The sequence below is a fragment of the Populus nigra genome, chromosome 5, assembly GCF_951802175.1.
Source record: "Populus nigra chromosome 5, ddPopNigr1.1, whole genome shotgun sequence".
In the NCBI taxonomy this organism is placed as follows: domain Eukaryota; kingdom Viridiplantae; phylum Streptophyta; class Magnoliopsida; order Malpighiales; family Salicaceae; genus Populus; species Populus nigra.
In genome coordinates this window covers 20,502,881-20,526,581 of record NC_084856.1, presented here as the reverse complement: position 1 = coordinate 20,526,581, position 23,701 = coordinate 20,502,881, and the positions used below count along the sequence as shown (strand labels likewise).

Genomic DNA, 23,701 nt, shown 5'->3' with positions numbered 1-23,701 from the left:
ATTTGAATACAGTAAAAAGATGTTTTTACCCTTAAAAAAGACAAAAAAGTAAGGTATGAGTCCAAAGGGTATTTTGGTCCTTCCACCTAGGTTTTTTTTTTTGTAATTTCTAGAGGTATGACAAGCGTTTTAGTATTTTTAATTTAGGTAATTAATTTTTTATTCCAAAGAGCTGTTGGTGTGTGCTTATTACGCTCAAACATATGGGTGGTGTATGTGCTCTTTGAGCGACGTGTTTGATGACACCCGATGGCCAAACCTGCACTTTCATCATGTCTTTGAAAGCATCACCGTGTCCTCTTCTTGTTGGTGTTACACGTGTCCTCTCTTTCCTTTTCTTTTCTTTTTTTCAGAAAAAATACACCTTTATCCTTTTTTAATTTGTGTTTCGATTTCAACTCTTATATTTTTTGTTTTTTATTTTTACCCTTGGCTTTTTCATAATTTTTTTTATGTTTTCAATTTAGCTCATAAATTACAATTTATCAAGTATTATTTTTTACAATTTGATCCTTATTTTTTTTATTTCTGATTTTTTTCCTTGGCTTTTTTTGTTAAAGTTTTATTAGTTTTCAATTTCATCATTCAATCAAAGTTTATGTTGTTTTATTTTTAAAAAAATTTATCCCTCATTCTTTTGATTTCTTTTTTCTTTTGTTAAAGTTTTTGTCTTTTTAATTTAACCCTCAATTAAATTTTTTTATGCCCTCTAATTTATTTTTTATTTCATTTTTCACCCTCATTCTTTTAATTATAAATTTTTATTTTGGATCCTTTTATGTGATTGATTTTTTTCCCGGTTTTATCCTTCTGTATTTGATTTATTAGGGAATGAGCTTCATAGTTTTTTCATTTGTGTTACTTCCGATCTAATGACACGGATCACAGGTTTGAAAGTTAATATGGTTCGGCATTCTTTTTTTTTCAATTTCTTTTCTATTATTTTATCCCGGTCTCATGATCTAAGCCATGGGTTTTGAAGATGATTTTTTAATAGAGTCTTTTTTTTTAAAAAAAAAATTGTTTGTATTTAATTTTTGAAGAATTTAAAACCTTTTTTTTCTTGTATTTATTTGTTTTCTACCATGGTTAATGATTATGTGTTTAACAAAGATTGATGGTGGATCTTTGATGGCTCCACTATCAATTTTGTTATGAACCTTGCTTAACAACAAGGATTTGAGAAGAAAAGAAAGTTTAGAGAAGAGAAAAGAAGAGAATTGAGAGACAATTAGAAGAATAATGAGAAAGAGTAGTGCAAAACTTTTCATCAATGTTAACTGAGACTACTTGCCTCTGCCAACTGCCACTAGAGTTACCATAGCCACTTCTCATCATGGATATTGTAAGAATTTTTTTATTTTTTTTCATGGATATTGTAACAATTCATAAAAGCTGGCACAAAATAGTCTTGTTATGGAAACAGAAAAGGGGAATTTTTTTATAGAAAGTTGTAAGAAAATAATAACTCTGAACATTAATAAAATATGAAAAGGAAAAAACTTAAGAACGCACATAAATCGTTGAATTAATGAAACCTAAGTGTATTTACACTAATAGAGCTGTCATAAACCCTTCAAAGGTTGGACCTTTTCTAGTAATACTGTTAGACAGATAAATGTCTGAAAGATCAATGCCATTCCCTGACAAACAGTCCAGTGATTGTTCATTGTTTGCACTCAACTATGTTTGAGTAACAAACAACAACATTGTTAGTTGGGTTTAGCATATCACTTGTCAGCATCATCTGCTACAAATTTACCATCTATCTATGTACCGTTATGGGAGAGGTGTCCGTTTCCTTAGTTATACTGCAAGCAAGAGGACTAACAACACCACATGGGATCCTACACTATCACTTGACCTTAATCACCCATCTCTTGTTCTTCTTGAAAAATGCAAAACCAGAGATCATTTCAAGCAGATTTTGTGTCGGATAATGAGAAGCAGTAAACTCATTGGCAAAACATTTCCAATGAGTAGATTCATTTACTTCTCAGCTGTTTCACACCCTGATAACTTAGACTTGGCGATTACTCTTTTTAATCACTTCACTCCTAACCCAAATCTTTTTATTTACAATACATTGATTTCTGCTTTTTCTTCATTGAAAAAGATTGAATCTTTTTATCTGTACAATGTTTTGTTGAGTTCTGGTGAGTGCCCAGATAAGCAGACACTGCTTTATTTGCTTCAAGCTGTCGACTTTATATCACAAGTGAAGCAAATCCATTGCCAGGCCATTGTTACAGGGTTGTTCTCATTTGGATATTTGCAGAATACCTTTATTAAAGTGTACTTAGAGAATGGACTAGTGAGACTTGCACATCAGGTATTTGAAAAGATGCCCAGTCCAGATATTGTTTCGTTTAATGTTATGATTGTTGGTTATGCTAAGAAAGGGTTTGGTTTGGAAGCAATGAGATTGTTTCATGAAATGGTGGGTTTGGGCCTTGAACCTGATGAGTTTACTATTTTGGGTTTGCTTGTTTCTTGTGGGCAATTAGGAAATGTAAAGTTTGGGAAGGCTGTTCATGGGTGGATGGAGAGGAGGAAACCTACTATATCGTCGAATTTGATCTTGGGTAATGCTCTTTTGGATATGTATGTCAAGTGCCAAAAGGTCGAGCTTGCTTTGAGGACTTTTGGTGCGTTGAAGGAGAAGGATATTGTTTCCTGGAACATGATAGTTGCAGGGTGTGCTAAGGTGGGTGAATTAGAGCAGGCACGATTATTTTTTTATCAAATGCCTTGTAGGGATATTGTTTCTTGGAATTCTTTGGTTACTGGATATGCCTGTAGGGGTGATTTCGCAAGTGTAAAGGAGTTAATCATAGACATGGTGATGGAGAACGTTATACCTGATACTGTCACAATGATTAGCTTAGTCTCTGCCGCCACAGAATCAGGAGCTCTGGACCAAGGGAGGTGGGCACATGGGTGGGTAATTAGAATGCAAATCAAATTAGATGCTTTCTTGGGTTCAGCATTGATTGACATGTATTGCAAGTGTGGAAGTATTGAGAGGGCTTTAAGGGTCTTCAAGGAAATCGATAAAAAGGATGTCACTGTATGGACAACAATGATAACAGGATTAGCTTTCCATGGTTATGGAAGCAAAGCATTGGAACTGTTTTCTGAGATGCAGGAAGATGTAAGTCCAGACGATGTGACTTTTGTTTCTGTTCTTTCAGCTTGTAGCCACAGTGGACTTGTAGATCAAGGGATTAAAGTATTTAGTTCTATGACAGACTATGGCATTGAACCAGGAGTGGAGCACTATGGATGTCTGGTGGATCTTCTAGCACGATCAGGGAGGTTGTCTGAGGCAAAAGATATCATTGATCAGATGCCCATGAAACCAAGTCGATCAATCTGGGGGGCAATGCTAAATGCTTGCCAAGCTCAAGGAGATGTGGAATTGGCAGAAATAGCTTCCAGGGAGCTGCTAAATTTGGACCCCGAGGAAGAAGGTGGATACACCTTGCTGTCTAACATTTATGCTGCTAGTGGAAGATGGAGCTACTCTAAAAAAATTAGGGAGACCATGGAAAGTAGAGGAGTGAAGAAGACTGCTGGATGCAGCAGTGTGGTTGTGGATGGAGCCGTCCACAACTTTATTTCTGCAGACAAGTGCCATCCAGGATGGGTGGACATCAGCTCCATTTTGAACTGTCTGAAAAATGAAATGAAGCCAGGGGCAGATTTAGGTTTATGAGCACGGAAATTAGGTTTCCAATCTGGAAGATAGGAGTTAGATCCATCCGTTACTTGAATACAAAGAATATTGTTGCATAAGAGCTTTTCAGAATTAGCCAAGTCCGTGACCAGATGAAAATGAGGCATCCATTTTAAGCAGCTAGGTGAATCTAGATGGATGAAAATGAAAAATAGCAGTCATGCTCGGATTAAAGAGCTGCTTCTTCTGATTGAGATGGATCGTTATTTTTTTAATCGATACTATTCCTCACAAAAGCTTTGATAGTTTGAACCATATAGAAGTGATGATCCAATGTGGACACCATTGCAATTCCTTGAACGTAAAATGGACATGAAGCTTCCTTTACACTATATGAGTTCACAGCATGGTTTCTCAAATGAATTCTCATTATACATTCATGCAGCTAATGAGGAACTTCCCAGCATGGCTGCTGCAGCTTCCTGAATCCTGGGAGACATGATTTGAATGAAAGTGCCTTTTTATGATACAAGGAAGACAGCGCAACGAGTTTATGTCAATACATGAATGATCAGCTGGAGTACATTAGTAAAAATCACCAACTCTGGCTGGAGTAATGGGACATGAGGGGGGGAGGTAAAGGTAATAAAAAAGCAATCCAAGCTCCTGATCTGAGCTTGGAAGGACGTTGGAGAAGAAAGAACTGTCTTGAAAGAATTGGATACATTCTCACGAAGACACGTTGTTAAGGTAGAATGCCTCATCTCGTAACTCATGATTACGCTAGTGAGCCAATCTCGAACACATTTAGTATTAAACTGTATAATTTTATGGATGATCAGAAGGTGGCAGATCTTTTAACTTAGTGATTTCCTAAAGACAAAATGTTTGAAATTGGGAACAACAGACAGCAACAGCGTATACATAAAACTAATGTCCTGGAGCAGTCTGAAAACAATCTTAGACACCTTTTTAATGCCCATTGAGTATACAAATCTAACAGATTTTTTTCATTTTTTACAAAGTTTGTCTACTCATCAAGTGTTATTTCTGTACAAAGGAAATATTTTACACCCTAACCATCAGAGCACTGGATAAGATATTTATGTGTGGAAAACTCCTGCCCAGCCATCCATATCTTCATCGGCACTTGTGCAATGATTAGACCTTATTTCCTATCAACGCAAGTATCTCCAACACCAATTGCAGAGTCCAGAAATGGGCAAGCCCTACGGAATGAAAAACCCACAACTGGATCATTATCCACTTCCTCATTCCCTCTCGTTGCAAATAATACAAAAAATGCAAGCAGTGAACCTATTTATCATGTTGCCCCAGAGCTTGCTGCAACTCCACCGCCGCCTCTCAACCCTTGGAGGCATTTATCTAGGACTTTTTGCACACTGTCTGCAACTACTCTCAACTTTCCTTGAGCATCTCCTGCCGAAGAGCCATTTACTTCCACAGCTTGAGCCACCCTCTGTTTACATTTCTCCCAGTCATCAGCATGCGACCAGCAAGCTCGGCCTCCGTGGCTTCCCTCCATGCCAAGGAAAGACACATTCGAGTTTTCACCAAATAAATATCTCAACCTTGCAGAGACACAGTAAGGTAACCAAGCAGCACCACCCGCAGCATTAATGTGAGGTATGTGAGCTGGATCAAGGACAACAGTCAGTGCGAAATCAACAGAATTATGGGGCCGGTCATAATGTATATTGCTTTTCGCAGCAGATGAATTCTCAAAATTCTCGTCTACATTTAACCCAGTATGATTTTCAAGGCATAATTCAATTCGAGGTTTTTGTCCAGGAGCTATTTCTCCACCTTGTACCAGAACCAATCCTTTCTTCCATGAAATTAATTTTAAAAATTCTCTTAAAACTGATATGGGCAGGGTGAGAAGGGTAATGAATGATGCAACACGAGAAGCATCGTAGGGCTCCGATGCTACCCGACGACTAAAATAGTCACATATTTCTCCAATTTCAGATTGAGTCAGTTCTTCTTGAGCAGCTGTATTGTTTTGTTGTTGTTGCTGCTGCTGTTGATGATGAAAGCGCTTGACGCTAATCACTTGAAGAAGAAGTTGAACTCTGTGGACACTTACAGCAAACACATAGCCCCTGCAGAAAACAAATGCCATCAAATCATGGAAGAAAAATGACAATGTGAAGTCCCAACACAAAGATGCTGCAATTACATAGCCCTTGCACAATACAAACATGCTATGGGCTAGAATATTTAATGATCACCACCATTATAATTAATAATTTCCAAGCAGGCCCCCGTTATTTGCTGTTTCAGCAATCCTGTTTCACTTGTTCCATATCCTCTCAATTGTCTGTCTCTTCTCCATTGCTGCCTCTACAGTGGAGTATTAACTAAACCTAGTATTACAACAGATGGGTCCCTCATGAACACAAGAATGAAGCACATCACATGTATTGTAATTTGTCCCATTTTATTATATTTTTCATTCCTGTATTTTCCTGTACCACTCCTATCCCCCACCCCCACCCCCACCCCCACCCCCACCCCTGAAGAAAAAAAAAAAAAAAGGGGGTTCAGTAAATTATAGTAAACAACTGTAGCCACTGCAGTGGAATGCTCTCTTTCTGTCTTGCAGTCATTGGCTTTTCTTGTTCTCTCCGAGTTTCACGAGGAAGGACTAAATGCTCTCTAGTGGACAACAGTGTGAAGAAATACAATGATGTTACATCCATGTGGGCACGCAAAGATTATTAAAGCACCACACCAATTACTGAGACATCCTCACTGATCAATGATCATTGAATAGCATGAAAAATTCTCTTGAACTAATTCACAACAAGGAAAAAGATTCTCTCACTTACCCCACAAAGAAGCGCAAGGCTGGCTGTTCCTGGTCCAAATTCAAGAGTGCACCTTCATTGTCCTTCAAAATTGACCCTAGGATCTCTTTCAAAAGGTCTGGTAGTTGAGCAAAAAGCCATAGCACTCCAAGGTATTTAAGAATGCCTCTTAGAACCTTCTTAAGGGCAACAAGAGGAACCCATCCACCTCCATACCCTCCATCATCACCAAGACCAATAATGGCTGTATTCAGCTCTCCTCTCACATGAGCAGGGACAACAGCACCTGGAGATCTCCGTATGGGTAATCCCGAGCTTACAGCAGCCAAATTTGATGATCCTGGAACAGCATTTCCAACACGATTCAAAGCAGCCACTTGGTTTGCTGCCCTAGATATTGCTGCAGAACTAGTAAGGTTAACTCTATTCGAATTAACACTTGACAGTTGAGAAACTGAACTTGGGTTAGGATTGTTAGAATTTCCCAGTCCAACTGTCTGCTGACCACCAGCAAAGCCAGGATCTAATCCATTCAATTCTTGGGCAACATGCTCCATGATGAAAGGGCGAAACTGTGGACAGGGTAGTGATCCCCCAACTGAAGGACCCCCCTTAGGTGGGGTTGCTGGTTGCAACCAAACCTGATCTCCAGCAAAGCATCGCATATCAACTGCAAAATTCTTCCGGTAAATAATCCGGATCCAGTATGGGCCACGTAGTACAACAGAGACATCGATTGGCAACAGTGAGCTGGGAACAATGCCAGGGCCCCCTCGGCCAGCAGCAGCTAACATTGCAGCACTATGCGGGTTGTGATTCCCAAGAGGTCCGGTAGTGATAGAAGCATTGCCTACTGAGCCAGAAGTTGGCTGGCTAATATTATTCATCAAACTGCTAGGCAACAGTCCCTGGGATTGGACATACCCTGCCTGTTTTGGCATAGAAGAAACAGCTGCTGCTGCACCAGGAGCCCCTGGAGCAGGACCACCTCTTGCAGGGCGAGTTGCAGCAGCAAGAGCATGCAAGGGTCCGGCAGTTAGGCGAATACAATCCAACAGGGATGCAACTTCAGCTCCATTTATAAAATCTTCCAGAAACTGAACAAAATACCAAATTCTAGAGATGTAAGTGCAGCTCGCATAAGTATAAACACGACATAACAAGAGACCACAAAACAAAATGAACTAAAACTAGACCAACAATAAGACCAAACAACAAATTCCATAAAGCATCAGAATTTTACCATGAATATCAAAGTATAAATGAAGAAGGAAAAATGCTATTCATCAATAAAATAATTGACTTGCAGCATCCAAAATAGTTTTGCCACTCTAGTGTCAATCAAAGACTAACAATAAGGCATCTCAAATCAAATCAAAATACTTAGACTACAAGACCAAGTGACAGCAGAAAACCACAAAAAAAAGAAGGGATAATCACCATAAGCCCCCTCTAAAAAGAAAATGTTCATCACAAAACTCCACAAAAAAATTCGTAACTAAAACTCTAAAACAAAGTTTTCATAATAATAATCCCAGATATCTAACTTTTATTGAACACTATTAACCCATAAGGGTTTCAATTAACACAACAATAAAATATAACACACCTTAGTATGAGGCCAAAGTTGGTCAGGTGAAACATGCATTGTGCATCCTTCTTTACCCAGTTCCCACTCAACAACAAAGCGAGCTAGGACACCCGAACCAAAGCTGAACCACAAACTCACCAGTCCAACTGCCTCAATCCTAAATGCCCTCCTCATCAGTTCTGACAACTTATCAGCTCCCTCATGAGCATTTTTCCCTCCAATGGGTACTTTAACATCAGAGTTTGCACTGTTTTCCTCTTGTCTCTCATCTGCTTTAACTCCAAGCAGCTTACGCATTCCAAGAGCAAACATTCTAGCATTAGAAAGCCTTTGAATATCTGCAACAAGCTTCTTTATACTATCAGACTCGACAGACTGGTAACTCAGGACAACACCATCTGGGTCATAGCGAATATGGGAATCCACATCAGATGTATTTGCAATACGGACCCCAGAGCCCCAGGGAGTGCTACTGCTTCCCTTCTGAAGCTCCCACAAATCCCTAAAGTGCTGATCATTTATTTTGACATCCCAATACATGCTTCCAGGTCTCCCAAGCCGCAAGCAAATGTGTTGCCATGAATCACCTCTGGCATATGGAAGTCGGAACCATATATTTGAAGATGCATTTCTCAGACCCACTTCTTCAACGTAAGGAATGTCCAACTCGTCCATCTGGCTAGTTAGTCTGGCATGCTTAATGCAAAGTGAGCAATGCCTAACTACATGGAGCAGAGCAGAGACATAAATGCTCGAAGGTGCATTCCCTTTATTTGCTTCAGCAATAAGATTCCCATAGCTGTATCTCTCATTTTTAGAGACCATTTCTGACGATACAAGCATCTGTGATGAAACCTGCTGAAAGTGAGTTGATTCTGAGGTTCTTCCTTTCTTAGAAAATCCTGCTTTAGCATCTAGGTCTTGGAGAGCTGGAATTAAACTCAGCATGTCTGCAACTGTACGCTTTCTTGGATTTTTTTCATGTATGGATACATCATGGCTAAAGCAGTGGGTTCCTGCAGTATCTCCTGCTGTTTGGGCTGAAAAGAGGGATTTTTATAGTCAAACATGAGTAATATAGTAAGAGTTGGATAAAACAATCTCAGAAAACATATCCTGTGAATTTAATGAAAACAGATGAACTTAGAGAAAGTATCTTACATACGGGAGTTGTAGCTGAGGGGTTTGATCCAGCAACTCTGACAGGCCCAGCTGGAGAGCTTCTGGCTCCATTAGGTTTCCCATTTGATACTGAAATTCGAGAACCTGTTGGTCGAGATGGAGATGACAATCGAGAGGGCCTAATCCCTGTTATTGCATCCTTTGATGTGTCATTCAGCAGTCTTAGATGATCATCATCCATTGGGGAATTAGAGCCAACCTCGACTGAATGTGGAGATCTAAGAGAAGACAAATCCTGATCAGATTTGGAAGCTGATAATTTTTTCACAGCTGTAATCCTTCCTAGACCAGAAGATAGTGAACTGAATGAATTTGAGTGCACTGGTCCTTTCAGATTATTTGATGGATACAAGGATCCATTATAGGGAGAGGCCACGCCAGAAACTTTTGCCATGCTATTCACCTGCGACACCTGCATACCTGCTTCCCACTTAGGAGAAGGAGTTCCGGCTTTAATGGAGTGAAGATTCATTGGAACAGAAGCAAAATGAGAAGCAGGAGATGCATTGAATGAAGAGTTAACATTCTGAAGAGGGAATGAAGGTGCAGATGCCCCTTTCTCAAGTTCGAAAACTTCATCAACAACAGATGAAAAACTCGACAGAGGACATCCTGCAATTGGCATGTGACCCTCTAGACGAAATTCAGATGGAAGACCATGTTCAGTGGTCTGGTTATAATCAGCAGCATTCTGCAAAAAGCGATTCAATTTTCCCAAGTCAAAGACACTCAAATTCAGCTCATCTTCAAGCATCTGCATCTGGCTAACATCGATTTTCTTCAAGCGCATTACAGGAGTTGAGTCAATAGAAGAATGAGTTTTTCCAGATGAATCCGGTTGCATCTCCAGCAACTTAAACAGAGGTTTGAAATCCTTATCAAGTTGCGCCAACAGAAAATAAGAATTCCCATAGTCTGGGAACCCCATTAGCAACGTAGTTGAACCAGTCAAAAGGTTTTTCGGTACTTTCAGTGCAGAAAAACCATTTTCATAAACCTGCAATGTTACATCATCTGTTTAGTCATTTATACCTATGAGTGTCTGGGTGAAGTTCAAAATTCAGAGCCATCTAATCAGCTCAAGTTAAAGCATTCATTTTTCCCCACAAGTAAAATTTACCTCGAGGCCTAAAAACCTGCCAATAGATGCAAATAAGTGCAAGATACTTTTGTTCCTCATACTAATGAAGACTTCAGCTGCAGTTATACTTCCTTGATTTAAAGCTTCTTCACAATCCATCAACACTGAAGGCATAATTATATTTTGGGATGATCGAAGAAGAAAGCGGCCATTCCTGCAAGCAAAAAAATGAAACTCGGAAACTAGACAGAAAATGGAGAATCCATCCCCTAACAATAACATAGCCTTATTGTCTGAGGTTTCTGCTATGAAACAAAGAAGCTTGTTGTACAAGAGAATAGACATCTTCTTCAAACATGTTTTAGTATATCAATAATGAGTGTTCTTAATTCCCCTTCCTTTATGCACACTAGATGATTGCCATTTATCCTTTCAAAGCACAGCTGAATCTACCCGTGTGCTTGGAGGGGATAAATAATCTACCTTTAAATATAAGACATACTTCATACAAAATATATATGATGACCCCTCAAAAACAATTTAATATTCTATAACCCATCATTCAAACTTGCTCTGATCCTATTTTATAAACCCCCCCCCCCCCAAAAAAAAAAAAAAAAAAAAAGACAACCATCTTGTGACAGGCCCATAAATAGCGATGGTCATGAAATGAAAAGCATTCCATATGCATGGATAAAGGGAAGACAACCTTATATTTATTCCAAGGGTAAAAAAAGAAGATCCATAGGCTCGAACACACAGTACATCCTGCCCCTCCAGTTCCCCACCATCAGACTTGGTTTCTTTCTGCATACAGAATTCAGTTAAGGGAAATAAATAATTTGGCATGATATGCATTTAAGATCATTACTCCAGAAAAAAAACAGCACCGAACGATAAGGTTAATATCCTAAGACCAAATGATCCTCCATGAAGACAGTCTGAAATACAACATAAGAACTATGGCTCCTTCACTATTTATGCAACACGAGTTTCTTGACCAGAGATTTAAAACTTGGCAGAAAGTATTGAAAATCTAAAATACAAGAGAACCAACCTTCTTATGGTCAACATCAAGTTCATCCACAAGGAACTGAAGAACGACGTCACCAGCAACACGGAAGATCTGAACATTTTTTACCAGCTCTTTCTGAATCTCAAGCAATCGAGTATATCTATTACAACATATTGCTCTTAGAAGCAACTTCTCGACATCAATACAACTTTGGTCAAGGGAGAATTTTGCCTCCCTTCCATTTACAGGATCTATAACAAAAGTGCTATGAACACATTTTATCTGCAGATCGGGTCCTGGTTCAATTTTTATAAATGGGCACATTCCTGAATCAGATACGGTAGAATTTTTATCCAAATCTAGCCAATATACAATTTTCAACCCTGGTGTTCGTAAGCCAGATGAATCAGCTTCTCCATCTTGAATTTGCTGAGTGGAACTACTACTGCCATCAGATATGAGCTCAAATCGAATTGCATCTTTCCATCTTCCTTGACGGAGTGCTTGTACTTGCCTTAAGACAGTATCCATAACTAATGCAATGCAAAGCTCATGAAGAATTGAATATAGTATCATAAATGGATTCTCTGCCGCAGCCATCCTGCGCTCCAAATCATCCCCTAGAGCATGCCGTCGCATTTCTTCTAGTTTCACAGGCCCACTTCTCTCACCAACAAGCAATTCCATATGTAGTATCCTCCACATTGACAGGTGCCCTCGGTAGCCAAGAGTAACTAAAACCTTAAATTCACCTTCAACACGAAGCAGTGCTGTACCATCAAACACTTTCACCTCAGAAATTTCCTTTGGCAGTGAAACTTCAAGCAACTTAGATCTCACAAGTGTGTCCAATTTTCTCAAAGCTGGCTTCTGCTGATCCTCAGTTAAGGTGCCATGTATACCCACATCTTCTATACATTTTGGCAAACGCTCATAAGACCCAGTGAGGAGCACTTCTATAGCAGATGGAACGTCATAGATAGGAGCACGAGCTTGTTGTAGCCCCTCATGCATGAAAAATAAAGAATCTGCAGCTTGGATAAAACAAGCATCATGACTTGACAGAGTTGATTGAAGTTGCTGACAATATTGTATCAATGGAATCTGCAAAACAAAAGTAGGCTGAGTTAAAAAAAAATGATATTATTTCCACATGAAAGTGGCCTTCTGTAACTTGCACAAGAAGCAAAAGCCTAAAGTTAACTTTAACACATTAGATTTTAAACAAAATTAAGACTTTTCAAATTTCAAATATATGGGTAATACCAGTGTTCTTGAGTTGTTATAGAATATTGAGTTTCAATGGCAAAGTTAATGCCTCAGGAGGTTGGTTTTTTCTCTAGTTTATTTTTTCCATGGACATAAAAGGTTGCCACCTTCTACACTTCAAATATTCATAATGCTTTCACTTAAGATTCTACACGAGGACTATGCATAGCAGAGGATGCTTGTTTAGCAAATTTTCCTACTTGTCTCACAAAACATCCATGATTGCAATAACCCACCACACACGCAAACGTTCATTGGTTTCTTAGTTCACATGATCATACTGAGTATTGCCATCAACTCCCTTCCTCTTGAAATTTGGTGCCTTGGTCAATGGCACAACATGAATGTAAAGACCATAGACACAGCATATGTTAATGTAATTTTCAAACACAAATACTTTTGGCAGAATAAATAAACCGATCGGATAAAATTGTAGCACATATCTGAAAACCACTGTTCATAGAGCTTGATCACTAGTGCTGGTATAGCTCATTAAACTCTCTAGTGCCATTAATTTTCCAACTGATAAATACTGCATTTCCTGCTCCACTTACACAATATACTGGTGACAATAAACTCTTATACACTACCCCCTCCATCACGTTTACTTTTACAAGCGTGTGGGGATATGTTCACCCAAGCCTCCTCCCGAGTTCAAATCTTAGAAGGAAGTTTTAATTCAAATTATTGTACAACAGAGATAAATCTGATTTAACTTTCTATAAGGAGCACTAATATAATTAGTAAACAAGAGTCGGCAATCTATCAAATTTCCTAGCATTTCACACAAATCAAGTCCCTAGAAAAAGCTTCAGAATTTCTTCCCGGTTCCACATTTTAAATAATTACTGACTCCCGAAAACAACGTACAACGATTCAAGCTAATGAACCCAAACTCAAACTCCTTATCCAATCAGCCACCTAGTCAGCGACTTGCCCGGAGTCACAAATTCAGAAAAACCCCTCCAAATACTCATGAAACCAGCATTCTCTTATTAAATTAACAATCTTATAACAAAACCCACAAAAATTCAATCCTTCATTCCTTACCATCACTGTTATTTTATACATAAGAAAACTCAAAGAACCTAAAATCACAAGTATTCAAGTCAAAAACCAAAAACCCTATAAAATCACACAAAAGACAAAAAAGAAAAACCCAGAATTCCCCTTCTTCAGAAACAAACTCTTCAACACAAAAAACCAAAAAAAAAATTCAATCTTTTCAAAACCAAATAATTTTTTTATGAACAAAGAAAGCTGACCTGTTGACACCATTTAGCAAGGACATTAAGTCTAAGCATACGCTGTTGAGTCTCAAGCAAGTACTTTAAAAGACTAATCTTCTTCTCGGAATCAGATTGGTCAGTGGATTTGGATTTGTCCACCAATTCTTTCAAAGAAAGAAAGGATTCCTCAGCAGCTCGACTCACCAGCGTCGAGAAATCCACAGTATGTTGCCCTAACTCACTCATTTTCCTGGATTGAAAGAGTTAGGGCTTTCTTTCTTTCTAATATTATTGGATCTGCGAATTATAATTCTTACTATCAGGCATACATAATAGAAGAAGCTAGGGTTTTGTTTTTATAGTTTCTGAGTTTTTGAGTCGTGTGTTCTTTGAGGCTTCGGGGAAAGAGAGGGATGTCTTGTGATTTGGAAAGGAAAATAGATTAAAAGGGCTCTCTCTCTCTCACTCACACACACACACAGTCAGTCAATCTCCACTCTTTCTTGCTTCTTGTTTATTGTCTTTGCGAGGGAGAGAGGGAGAGAGGGAGAGGGTAGTAGTAGTTTGATTGTTATGTTATTTATGCTTCGAAGCTTTTGGAGCTATGGATGATTCCCACTTCTTACCACTTCCTTTTCGCCTCCTCACCATTCCTTTCTCTTTTTGGTTTTCTTTTCCCCTTTTATTCTGGAGACGGGTCAACCCAATGCCTTTCTCGCTCGGGAACCAGCCCAAGCCTTGTTCGTAGAAAATCATGATTCATAAACCCCCCAAGTCTTGGTTACATGGTCACTTAAAACGCATTCATTTTAATTTTAAGTTAAAAAAAAATTATTTTAAAAAATATCTACATGGGATTGCAGTTAACTCATCAGATCAATTAAATCATATCAGATTAATTTTTTATTTATCGGAACTCAACCCATATCAAATTATGAGTCCACCCATCATGCTAAATTAAATTGGTAGATCTAACAAAAATTACAAAAACAATTTTGTTTTGCATATTTAAAATAGTATTTATTACTGGAATAACATTTGGTTTTTACTTGAAAATATACTAAAATATTTTTTATTTTTTAAAATTTATTTTTAATATTATCATATTAAAACAATCCAAAATTATTTAAAATAAAAATTAAATTAATTTTTTTAAAAATACAATGTGACCATGTAAATAAATAGTCAGTAAAAAAAATCCTTTCAAAGTTATTTAAGAGTTTTTATTTTTATTAAAGAAAGTCAAAGTTTGAGTTGATTTGTTAAATTAAGTTAAATTAAGATCAACTTGCTTATATTTATTGGTAATGCGATTAACATATAAAATCATTAAAAAAATATTTGATTTAATTTTTTCAGATAAAAACCATTTTAAAAAGTAAAAAAAAAACAATTATCATGCTTTTTATACATTTTGTTGTTGTTGTTATCTAAATAACTCGTGTTTAGCATCTCAATTATCTTCAAATTAATGTATTCAGACACGACTACACGTTTTGGACATGGTTTCCAACATAGTATGTATATATATATATATATGCTTGATATACACCATATTATAATATTTATTGCATAGATCAGAATTTGTATCTGCGTTACATATGTAATTTATCATTAACTGACAACATGGCGTCAATACAGGACAACCCTCTTCGTTCCAAACCTCTTGATGATGGCGTTAATACAGGACAACCCTGTTCGTTCCAAGAGGGCAGGATCTCGTTCAAAGATGAAGTCCTGGGCAATAGGACTCCACTTTCAGTTAAAGACTCTGGGCATGCATCTGCTAGAATGGAATTTAGTAAGGATTGAGTATGACAATGGAAACAGGCTGCTGCCAAGAATTCGTATTGATGATGGACTTTTTAATGATCTTTGCTATCCCTGGCATGATTCGTTAATCATCAAACTTCTTGGTAGGAATATTGGATACTACCAACTGAACACTTACATGGAAACTGACCGGAGGCTTTGAGCTCATGGACGTGGATAATGGTTTCTTCACGGTCAAGTTTGACCTTGAGGAGGATCGAGCTAAAGTGATTAGTGGAGGCCCATGGATGGTTCTTGATCATTACTTAGCAGTGAGTCAATGGTTCTGACTTTGTGTCGTCTTCAGCGAGGATCAATCGAACAATGGTTTGGATTCGTAACCTGGTTTTCATCTCTTGTTGGCAATGGCGTCCGCTATTGCCAATCCTGTAAGAGTTTATATGAACACACGCAATGTGGAAAGGGGCAGGTTTGCTAAAATTTGCGTGGAGGTTGATCTTGATAAACCAGTTGTTGGGAAAATATGTACCAAGGACCACTGGTATAATATTGAATACGAGGGGTTCGTATTATTTGTGGGATTTATGGCTGCTATGGACGCTTAGGAAGAGCTTGTCCGATGGAGAATGTGTCAGAAGCCGTCGTGCCAGAGGCGGAGATACAAGTTTCAGAGTCACAAGCGGCGGAAGCATCAGTTACGGTATCAATCCTATCTATTGTAACAGATACAATGAAATCAGCTGGCCCTAGCAAGGTTCAAGGGGAATGGTTAACCGTTACTAAGAAGAAAAAAGCTAAGGGAGATAGGGGGTCGAGATTGAAGGGAAATTCTAACGATAGTAATAATAACAGATTCTCTCCATTAAACCACACGGGGAACATAAAATTCAACAAAGTCTAGAGGACCTATTTCTGTGTTGGATAGCAGGACTAATACCTCATCTAAGGCCCGGAACCAAAAGAAGAAACGGGCTAGACGGGAAGACTCGGATGGAACTTGGTAAGAAGGTATCATCCCACTTTCATCATCCTGCTTGAGACTCGTGTCAGTTTTGTGAAGGTGAAAAATTTCTGGGCTGAGATTGGCTACTCGCCCGTGGCCATTGCCGATGCTCAGGGCCATGCAGGAGGCATATGGCTACTCTCATCTACTACTGTTTTATCTACTTCTATTATTGATGTTACTAACCAATGTGTTACTGTTCAGATATCCTTGGGTGGGAACTTGTGGTATCTCTCTGCTATTTATGCTTCTCCCATCCCTAGTTCCAGATTTCAGCTTTAGGAGTATCTGCGTTCGATGAAGGATAATGTTCAGGGTCCCTGGGTTCTCGCGCGTGGGAGACTTCAATGAAATCACGTCTCCAACTGAGAACCGTGGGGGCTTATTCTCTTGATCCAGGGCGTCTAAATTCCTTCACATGATGGCTATCTGCAACCTGGTTGACCTGGGATATCAGGGGCTGGGGTTCACCTGGCACTGTCACATCCATGGTGGTCGTTATTTGGCTAAAAGTCTCGATAGAGCCTTATCAAATCTTGAATGGCACATAACCTTTCCCGAAGCATTTGTGGAGAACTTATGTCGTCTCTATTCTGACCATAATCCGACTATTCTGCGATTTAGTAGAAAGCAGGCCAGGGCCGGTGGTGGACCTTTCAAATTTGAAGAGGCTTGGACTACTCATCCCAGTTACCAAGAACTTGTCAGTAATGCTTGGGGGAGAAGTGACCATAACGTTCTTCAAGGTCTTGAAGAAGTTCGTCAGGACTCTATTGACTTCAATAAAAACATTTTCGGTAACATTTCCCAGCGGAAAAGAAGGCTTGAAGCAAGGTTAAATGGTATTCAGCGTTGACTAGAAAGCTATGTGGATGAGGCTCTTCTATCCTTAGAGCGTCGGCTTCGTAAATACTACAATTTAGTCCTTCAATAAGAAGAGCTCCTCTGGTTTCAGAAATCTAGAGAAAAATGGGTTAGCCATGGTGACAGGAATACTAAATTCTTTCATGCTCATACCACTATCCGAAGAAGGTGAAATCGTATTGATGAGCTTTTCATAGAAGATGGGGTTTGGTGCTCAGATAATTCGAAGTTGCAAGACGAGACTCTCCTTTTTTACAATAATCTCTTCTGTTCGACTGAACCAATCAGTCGGGATAATATGGAGGGGGCACCACTGTCAATTCTATCTTCCCGCTCCCGGGGTACTGGTAACCTTCAGAAACCTGTTTCCAATGAGGAGGTTTATTCGGCCCTAACAAGCATGGGGTCCTATAAAGCTCCAGGAAAAGATGGCTTCCAACCTTTATTTTTTAAGCAATATTGGTACGTTATGGGAGATGATGTCTAGGATCTAGTTCGATCAGCATTTGTACATGGTTCCTTTGTTTCAGATAAACCTGAGACCTTGATTGTCTTAATTCCAAAAGAGGAGAGGACAACTACTTTTTAAGCAGTTTCGCCTTATTAGTCTCTGCATTGCGATCTATAAGGTAATCACTAAGGTTCTTGTTAACATGCTCTAACCTTTCTTAGATAATCTCAAGAGGTAATGAATTTTATACACCGATCGAGAAGCAAGAAATGGTGTTTTGCTGCTAAAATCGACATTGAGAAGGCTTATGAAAGGGTCAACTGGGATTCCTCCAGTCTACTCTGGAAGAGTTCAGATTTCCTTGAGAGACTGTTAAGTTGATTATGTTTTGTGTCTGCGCTCCCTCTCTTACTCTCCTCTGGAACGGGTCTAAGCTTCCTCCCTTCTCTCCCACCTGAGGACTTAGGCAAGGAGATCCTTTGTCTCCTTACCTCTTTGTGCTCTGCATGGAAAATTTGTCCTGTCTTATATCTAAGAAGGCTTCTGATAAGGCTTGGCAACCAATTTTTTTATCGAGAGAAGGGCCTCTGATCTCGCATCTGTTTTTTTGGCAGTTGATGTTCTGTTATTTGCTAAAGCCAGTACTTCTCAGATGCAGCTAATGATCAAGGTGGTTTCTGATTTTTGCAATGCATCCGGTCTCAAGGTCAATCTTGACAAATCTAGAGTTCTGTGCTTTAAGAACACGAGCCGACGTGAGAAGCACAATATCTCTAATCTTTGTTCTTTAAAGTTTGCTAGTAGCTTGGGTAATTATCTTGGCTTCATCAGATTTCAATATTGTGTTAGACAGAATTGAGTCTAAGCTTACAGACTGGAAGATGAGGTTACTAAATAAAGCAGGTCGGGTGACTTTAGCTAGAGCAATGCTGACTTCAATCCCTACTTATGTGATGCAAACTTTTTGGCTCCCCAAATAGGTTTGTAGTGGCATTGACGGGATTGTCAAGAACTTTATCCAGGGCAGGTCTAATGATGATAAATGGATCCACCGAGTTAATTGGGATAACATCTCCAGTCCTCGGAGGTTCGGTGGCTTGGGCATAAGGGACTCTAGATCGGCTATCATTGCTTTGTTAGAGAAGTAGACTTGGAACCTGTTCAATAACGGGCATAATGTGTGGCTGAAAGTTTACAGGCACAAGTATCTTAAATCCCAGGATTTGTTTAAGGCTACAGCTCCTCCATCTAGCTCTATCACGTGACATTCTCTTACTAAAGCCTTCTCCTATCTGCGAGATGGCTTCGTGTATAAGCTGGGTAAGGGCGAGGTGTCTTTGTGGCACGACCCATGGCTGGAGCAATGTTCGATTGCAGCTCTAATTTGATTTTGTTAATATCTCTAATTCGGACCTGCAGGTTAAGATCTTTGGCACAACGGAGCATGGGATTTTAGCACAATTGTGACTGATATTCAAGTTTGGATCAAGCACCTTATTTTGACTGTCCCAATTCCCCCATTCTCTTATTTTGATGATTGTATTACTTGGGCTGCTTCTAATTCTGGAAACTATACCACTAAATCAGCCTATTTGTGGTTGATTTTTAGATCAAAATAACTTAATCGAGACCCTATATGGAACTGGATGTGGAGATTAAATGCCCCAGATGAGATCAAAGTTTTAATCTGGCTAATCTTTCACAATTGCCTTCCCACAAACAAGCTACTGTTCAAGCGCAACATCATCTCAGACCCTCATTACAGTAGATGTTCATAGGAGATAGAGAATAATATACATTGTTTAAGAGACTCTGTTTTTGCTAGACAAGTCTGGGTATCTTTGGGAATCACGAACTGTCATGGCTTCTTGGGAGCAGACATCATCACATGGATCACAAATCTTGCAACAAGTGGCGTATCTGTTACTTTCCCTGCAGGATTGTGGTTTATATGGAGGCAGCGAGATATTGTAACTACAGCGGGGATGTCTGGCTTTTGCGCCAGATTAGCTACCTAGCAGCTGATTTCCACGCAGCCAGGGAAACTACTGATTTTAGTGGTCTCATCAGGAATGGAGATGGGAGAATGCTAGTGTGTTTCTCAGTTTTTGCAGGTTACAGTACAAACCTTCTTCCAGAACTAGTGTCCCTTAAACATGGTTTTGCTGGTTCCATGGAATCAAGGTTACAAAATTTCTTTTTGTAATTCAGATTTCTTGGAAGAATTACGCCTAGTGTATGATGATCATACTCAGTTTCATCGTCTTGGAGCAGTTATTATGGACATCAAAGATATTTTAGTCAGGGAGGTTTTTATCCATACGTTAAGAGAAGCTAACTCTTTTGTTAAATTGTGATGCTAAAGAATTTAGGGATCAAAATTTAAAAAAAAATATTAAAGAATTAAGGGTTAAATTATAAAAAAAAAAAATGAAAGTTTGAACATGTATCATTTCAATTAAACTTGTGTTTCGTTACATTCAATACTTCAACCGAATATGTTAAAGGAACAAATTAATTCATTTGAATAAAAACCCAATCAAGGCTTCCACCACATATTCCAAACATGTTGTTGGGGCTTTAACCAAGCGTTCAATTCTAGAGTTGGTTTATTTCTTGATAATTATACCATAGTTTTCAACCCCGGCCTGAATTTCGGATTTTAACTGGATTACTGGGTCAATTTTTTTAAAATCAAAATGAAATCGTTTTAGTAAAACAAAAAATAAAAATCAACGAGTTGCAATCAAGTTTTTGACCGGGTCATGCCGGGTTTTTCTTTCCCCTATTTTTTCTTCAACCCAGCCCAGTTCTAACCCTGGGTCGGCCGGGGCCGGGCTAGGTTTCAAAACTATGAATTATACCATTCAAAATTAATCATAACTTATTAAGAACTCATTTTATTTAAAAAAAAAATATAGATAAGATGATAGTTATCTGCCATTCAATATTATAAATTCACTTATTTTGTTTGTTTGGAAATATCATTATTTTTATTTTTTATAATAATAAACGTAGTTTACATGTTACAAAGGTAGAAACAATTATCAAATATCCCCAACACCAATAAAGTGATCTATATTTTTTTCCCCAAGAGAAATACAATATCACAGGGTGCAGATCTCTGAAATGCATGGTCGCTATTAGACCCATATATATAATAATTTTGTATTATTCCGATTCCTCGAAGCTTTTCTACCATGGACTAAAATAATAAAATTATGTTCACGTTATGGAAGACAAAGAGAATCCAATTTTCATCCCTTATGATACGTAATGATGGAACATGATTTATTAATGTTATGTTCTAAATAATAGTTTTTTTTTTCAAAACTTTTTCTTTTTTTATCTAAATGTTATATCTGGACTTAACACTAGATTAACCACCCTAATATTTCTTGATTTAGATGTCATAACTTAAATTTAGTTTGAGAAATTGTTTGGGCCCGGGCTTGTAGCTAAAGCCCAACATCTAATTCTTTGAAAAATTTTACTCCTTTTTAGCTTGGATTTAAAGTGTTAGAAGACCCTGGGTAATTTACCCTTAGGGAAGGGAAATGGATGTTCTTTAATTTATTGTATATAATATAAAAAGACTTGCTTAACAAGTTTATACCTCACCTAAACCTCTAGGTATATAAAACCTCTCATAACTTATCATTTTTTTATCTTATTAATTATAACATATATGTAAGATATATTTAGTCTGTATTAATATTTGTATAAGAAATATTTATTTCTTATTAATACATGTGTAAGAAATATTTATCCTTCATTAATGTTATAAAGATATAATGACCTTTCAGCCCTCTCATTCAGGCAAGAAAGTAAAATTTATGAAATATAAATATCATATAAATTATCCAAGTAAAATAATTTATAATTTTTTCCATTCTCAGTATATATACATAACACCCTACAAGGATATAACCTTAAATATACTAGGGTTAAAAAACTGTTTTGCATTTACTAGAATTCTTACATCAGATTAGCACCTTCATTTGCTATGGAGATGTATCTTAATTATAGCATGAAAACTTAATTAAACCTTTCATCGGTACATGGAAAAAACTTGTGACCATATGTATTTCTCTGTACAATTGCATTCCAAAAGCAGATATGCTAACTATACAAGAAGATCTGTAATCTCCTACTTAACAAGTTAACCCTCTTAAAATCTTCTATTACATGCTATCCCATAAAGGAAAAATACAGATCCATGCATTTTCTTTCTTCATGCAACAGGTCCATGATTGATACTTCTTCCTGGCCGGAGAGTCCAAGCTAGCTCAGAGTAGTGCACCTCGATCTAGTCTTCATAATCAAGGAGATGGATTCTTTTCAGATCATCTCTTCGATCTCCATCTTGTGTTAAGAGTACTTGCATATGAGGCTTTACACAGCGCATCCCAGGCCTCTAGCCTCCGACTCTTTCATGATTCTTAGCCTCTTGCATGAATTGATGAACATTCTGTATTTAGAGAAAAAAATATTTTTGAGTTTAAGTAAACGAGATATTGGAATAATTAATTAACTAATTAATCACTGGTGCAATTAATTTAAGAGCGACAGAAGAGGAACTTACTCCCATGGAACATCTCCAACCAACATCCAATCGCCATCTTTATCTTCATATGTTGGTACATATTCTGATCCATTATAGCCTTCCCTTTCAGAATACTCACCTGAAAAAAAAATGTATTTAATTTAATTTAATTTAATTTAATTTAATTTCACACACTTATAGTTCTCATTAATTAAACTAATTTCTTCACAATGTTTTGTAAGTTAATTTTAAGGGGGAAAAAAGGGGTGCTCACCAACTTTGAATTTGAACATTTCTTCTACGACCTCGAGGAGCTCTGGATATCCTTTGTAGACCTTCAAATCAATCTTTCTAAGATAAGGAGCACCATCCATGCTAACTTTCACGTATAGTCCAGCAGCTTCAGCCTCTAGTTTCCTTGCTTGGAGACAGTTTTTCCTGTAAGATCTGATTGGTGGCCACCCTACCACTTGTGTCCTATAAAATCACACAGATCCACCCTATAATTAGTCCATTATTCAAAACCATGCATGCACAACCCTAAAACATCTTACCATCACCAAATTAAACCCCTAAAAATCCAGACTAGAAGGGATAAGCAAGAGCATATATAGCTAGCTGACATGTTTTGATACATTTCATCTAGACCTGTGGTGTTTTCTCATATTGAAGTACAGAAGCTGGCAACTTACTTGGTGGGTGGAGCAGTCTCCTGTTCATGGCTTTTTTTGTCATTTGAAGACACGCTAGAACTTTCCCTTCTTCCTGCAGAGTCTTCATTCATGTCAGGCAATGATCTTTTGTTGCTCTTGGTAACATTTGAGTTACCTGTTTGCTTCTCCAACTGTTCTGTGACAGTGCCCGGGAGGCCTAATCTGAGCTCTGTCGCCTCAAGGTTAAGATCTCTCTCAAATTCCATACTTCTCTTTTCTTTGTTCAACGATCTTTGGATGTAAACTGAAGCTTGTTCCTCTTCCGAAATGGTAGCAAATTAAACCTTCTGTATTTCCTGTGTGGTTGTAATTGCACTTGAGAGGGTTGAAGGAAATGGATATGTATTTTATAGATGCAAGTTGACCAACGAAATTGAAAGCAAAGGACAGTATTGCTTGGGGGAATGAAAAACAATATTATCTCCATCCCTCGTGGCGCGTGGAAAACATATTATTATTAATCAATCATGT

The 23,701-nt window shown here is 38.1% G+C and overlaps 3 protein-coding genes across 3 annotated transcripts; 1 reads left to right on the top strand and 2 right to left on the bottom strand.

Annotated features, from left to right (window-relative positions):
- Window positions 1-1,595: 1,595 nt before the first annotated feature.
- Window positions 1,596-3,975, top strand: LOC133695430 (pentatricopeptide repeat-containing protein At3g04750, mitochondrial). The gene has a single exon (XM_062117425.1). It carries the CDS (start codon window positions 1,772-1,774, stop codon window positions 3,716-3,718), a length of 1,947 nt encoding a protein of 648 aa, XP_061973409.1. The 5' UTR covers window positions 1,596-1,771; the 3' UTR covers window positions 3,719-3,975.
- A 598-nt stretch (window positions 3,976-4,573) lies between these two features.
- LOC133695429 (mediator of RNA polymerase II transcription subunit 14-like) lies at window positions 4,574-14,543 on the bottom strand. The gene is made up of 8 exons (XM_062117424.1): window positions 13,917-14,543; window positions 11,425-12,486; window positions 11,077-11,174; window positions 10,407-10,581; window positions 9,266-10,283; window positions 8,123-9,144; window positions 6,535-7,610; window positions 4,574-5,805 (listed from the first exon to the last, which is right to left on the bottom strand). Exons 1-8 carry the CDS (start codon window positions 14,124-14,126, stop codon window positions 5,004-5,006), a joined length of 5,463 nt encoding a protein of 1,820 aa, XP_061973408.1. The 5' UTR covers window positions 14,127-14,543; the 3' UTR covers window positions 4,574-5,003.
- A 7,490-nt stretch (window positions 14,544-22,033) lies between these two features.
- LOC133693317 (auxin-induced protein IAA4-like) lies at window positions 22,034-23,564 on the bottom strand. Its single transcript, XM_062114503.1, has 4 exons — window positions 23,210-23,564; window positions 22,792-22,994; window positions 22,557-22,656; window positions 22,034-22,442 (listed from the first exon to the last, which is right to left on the bottom strand). The coding sequence occupies exons 1-4, from the start codon at window positions 23,434-23,436 to the stop codon at window positions 22,367-22,369; spliced, it is 606 nt and encodes a 201-aa protein (XP_061970487.1). The 5' UTR covers window positions 23,437-23,564; the 3' UTR covers window positions 22,034-22,366.
- Window positions 23,565-23,701: the final 137 nt, after the last annotated feature.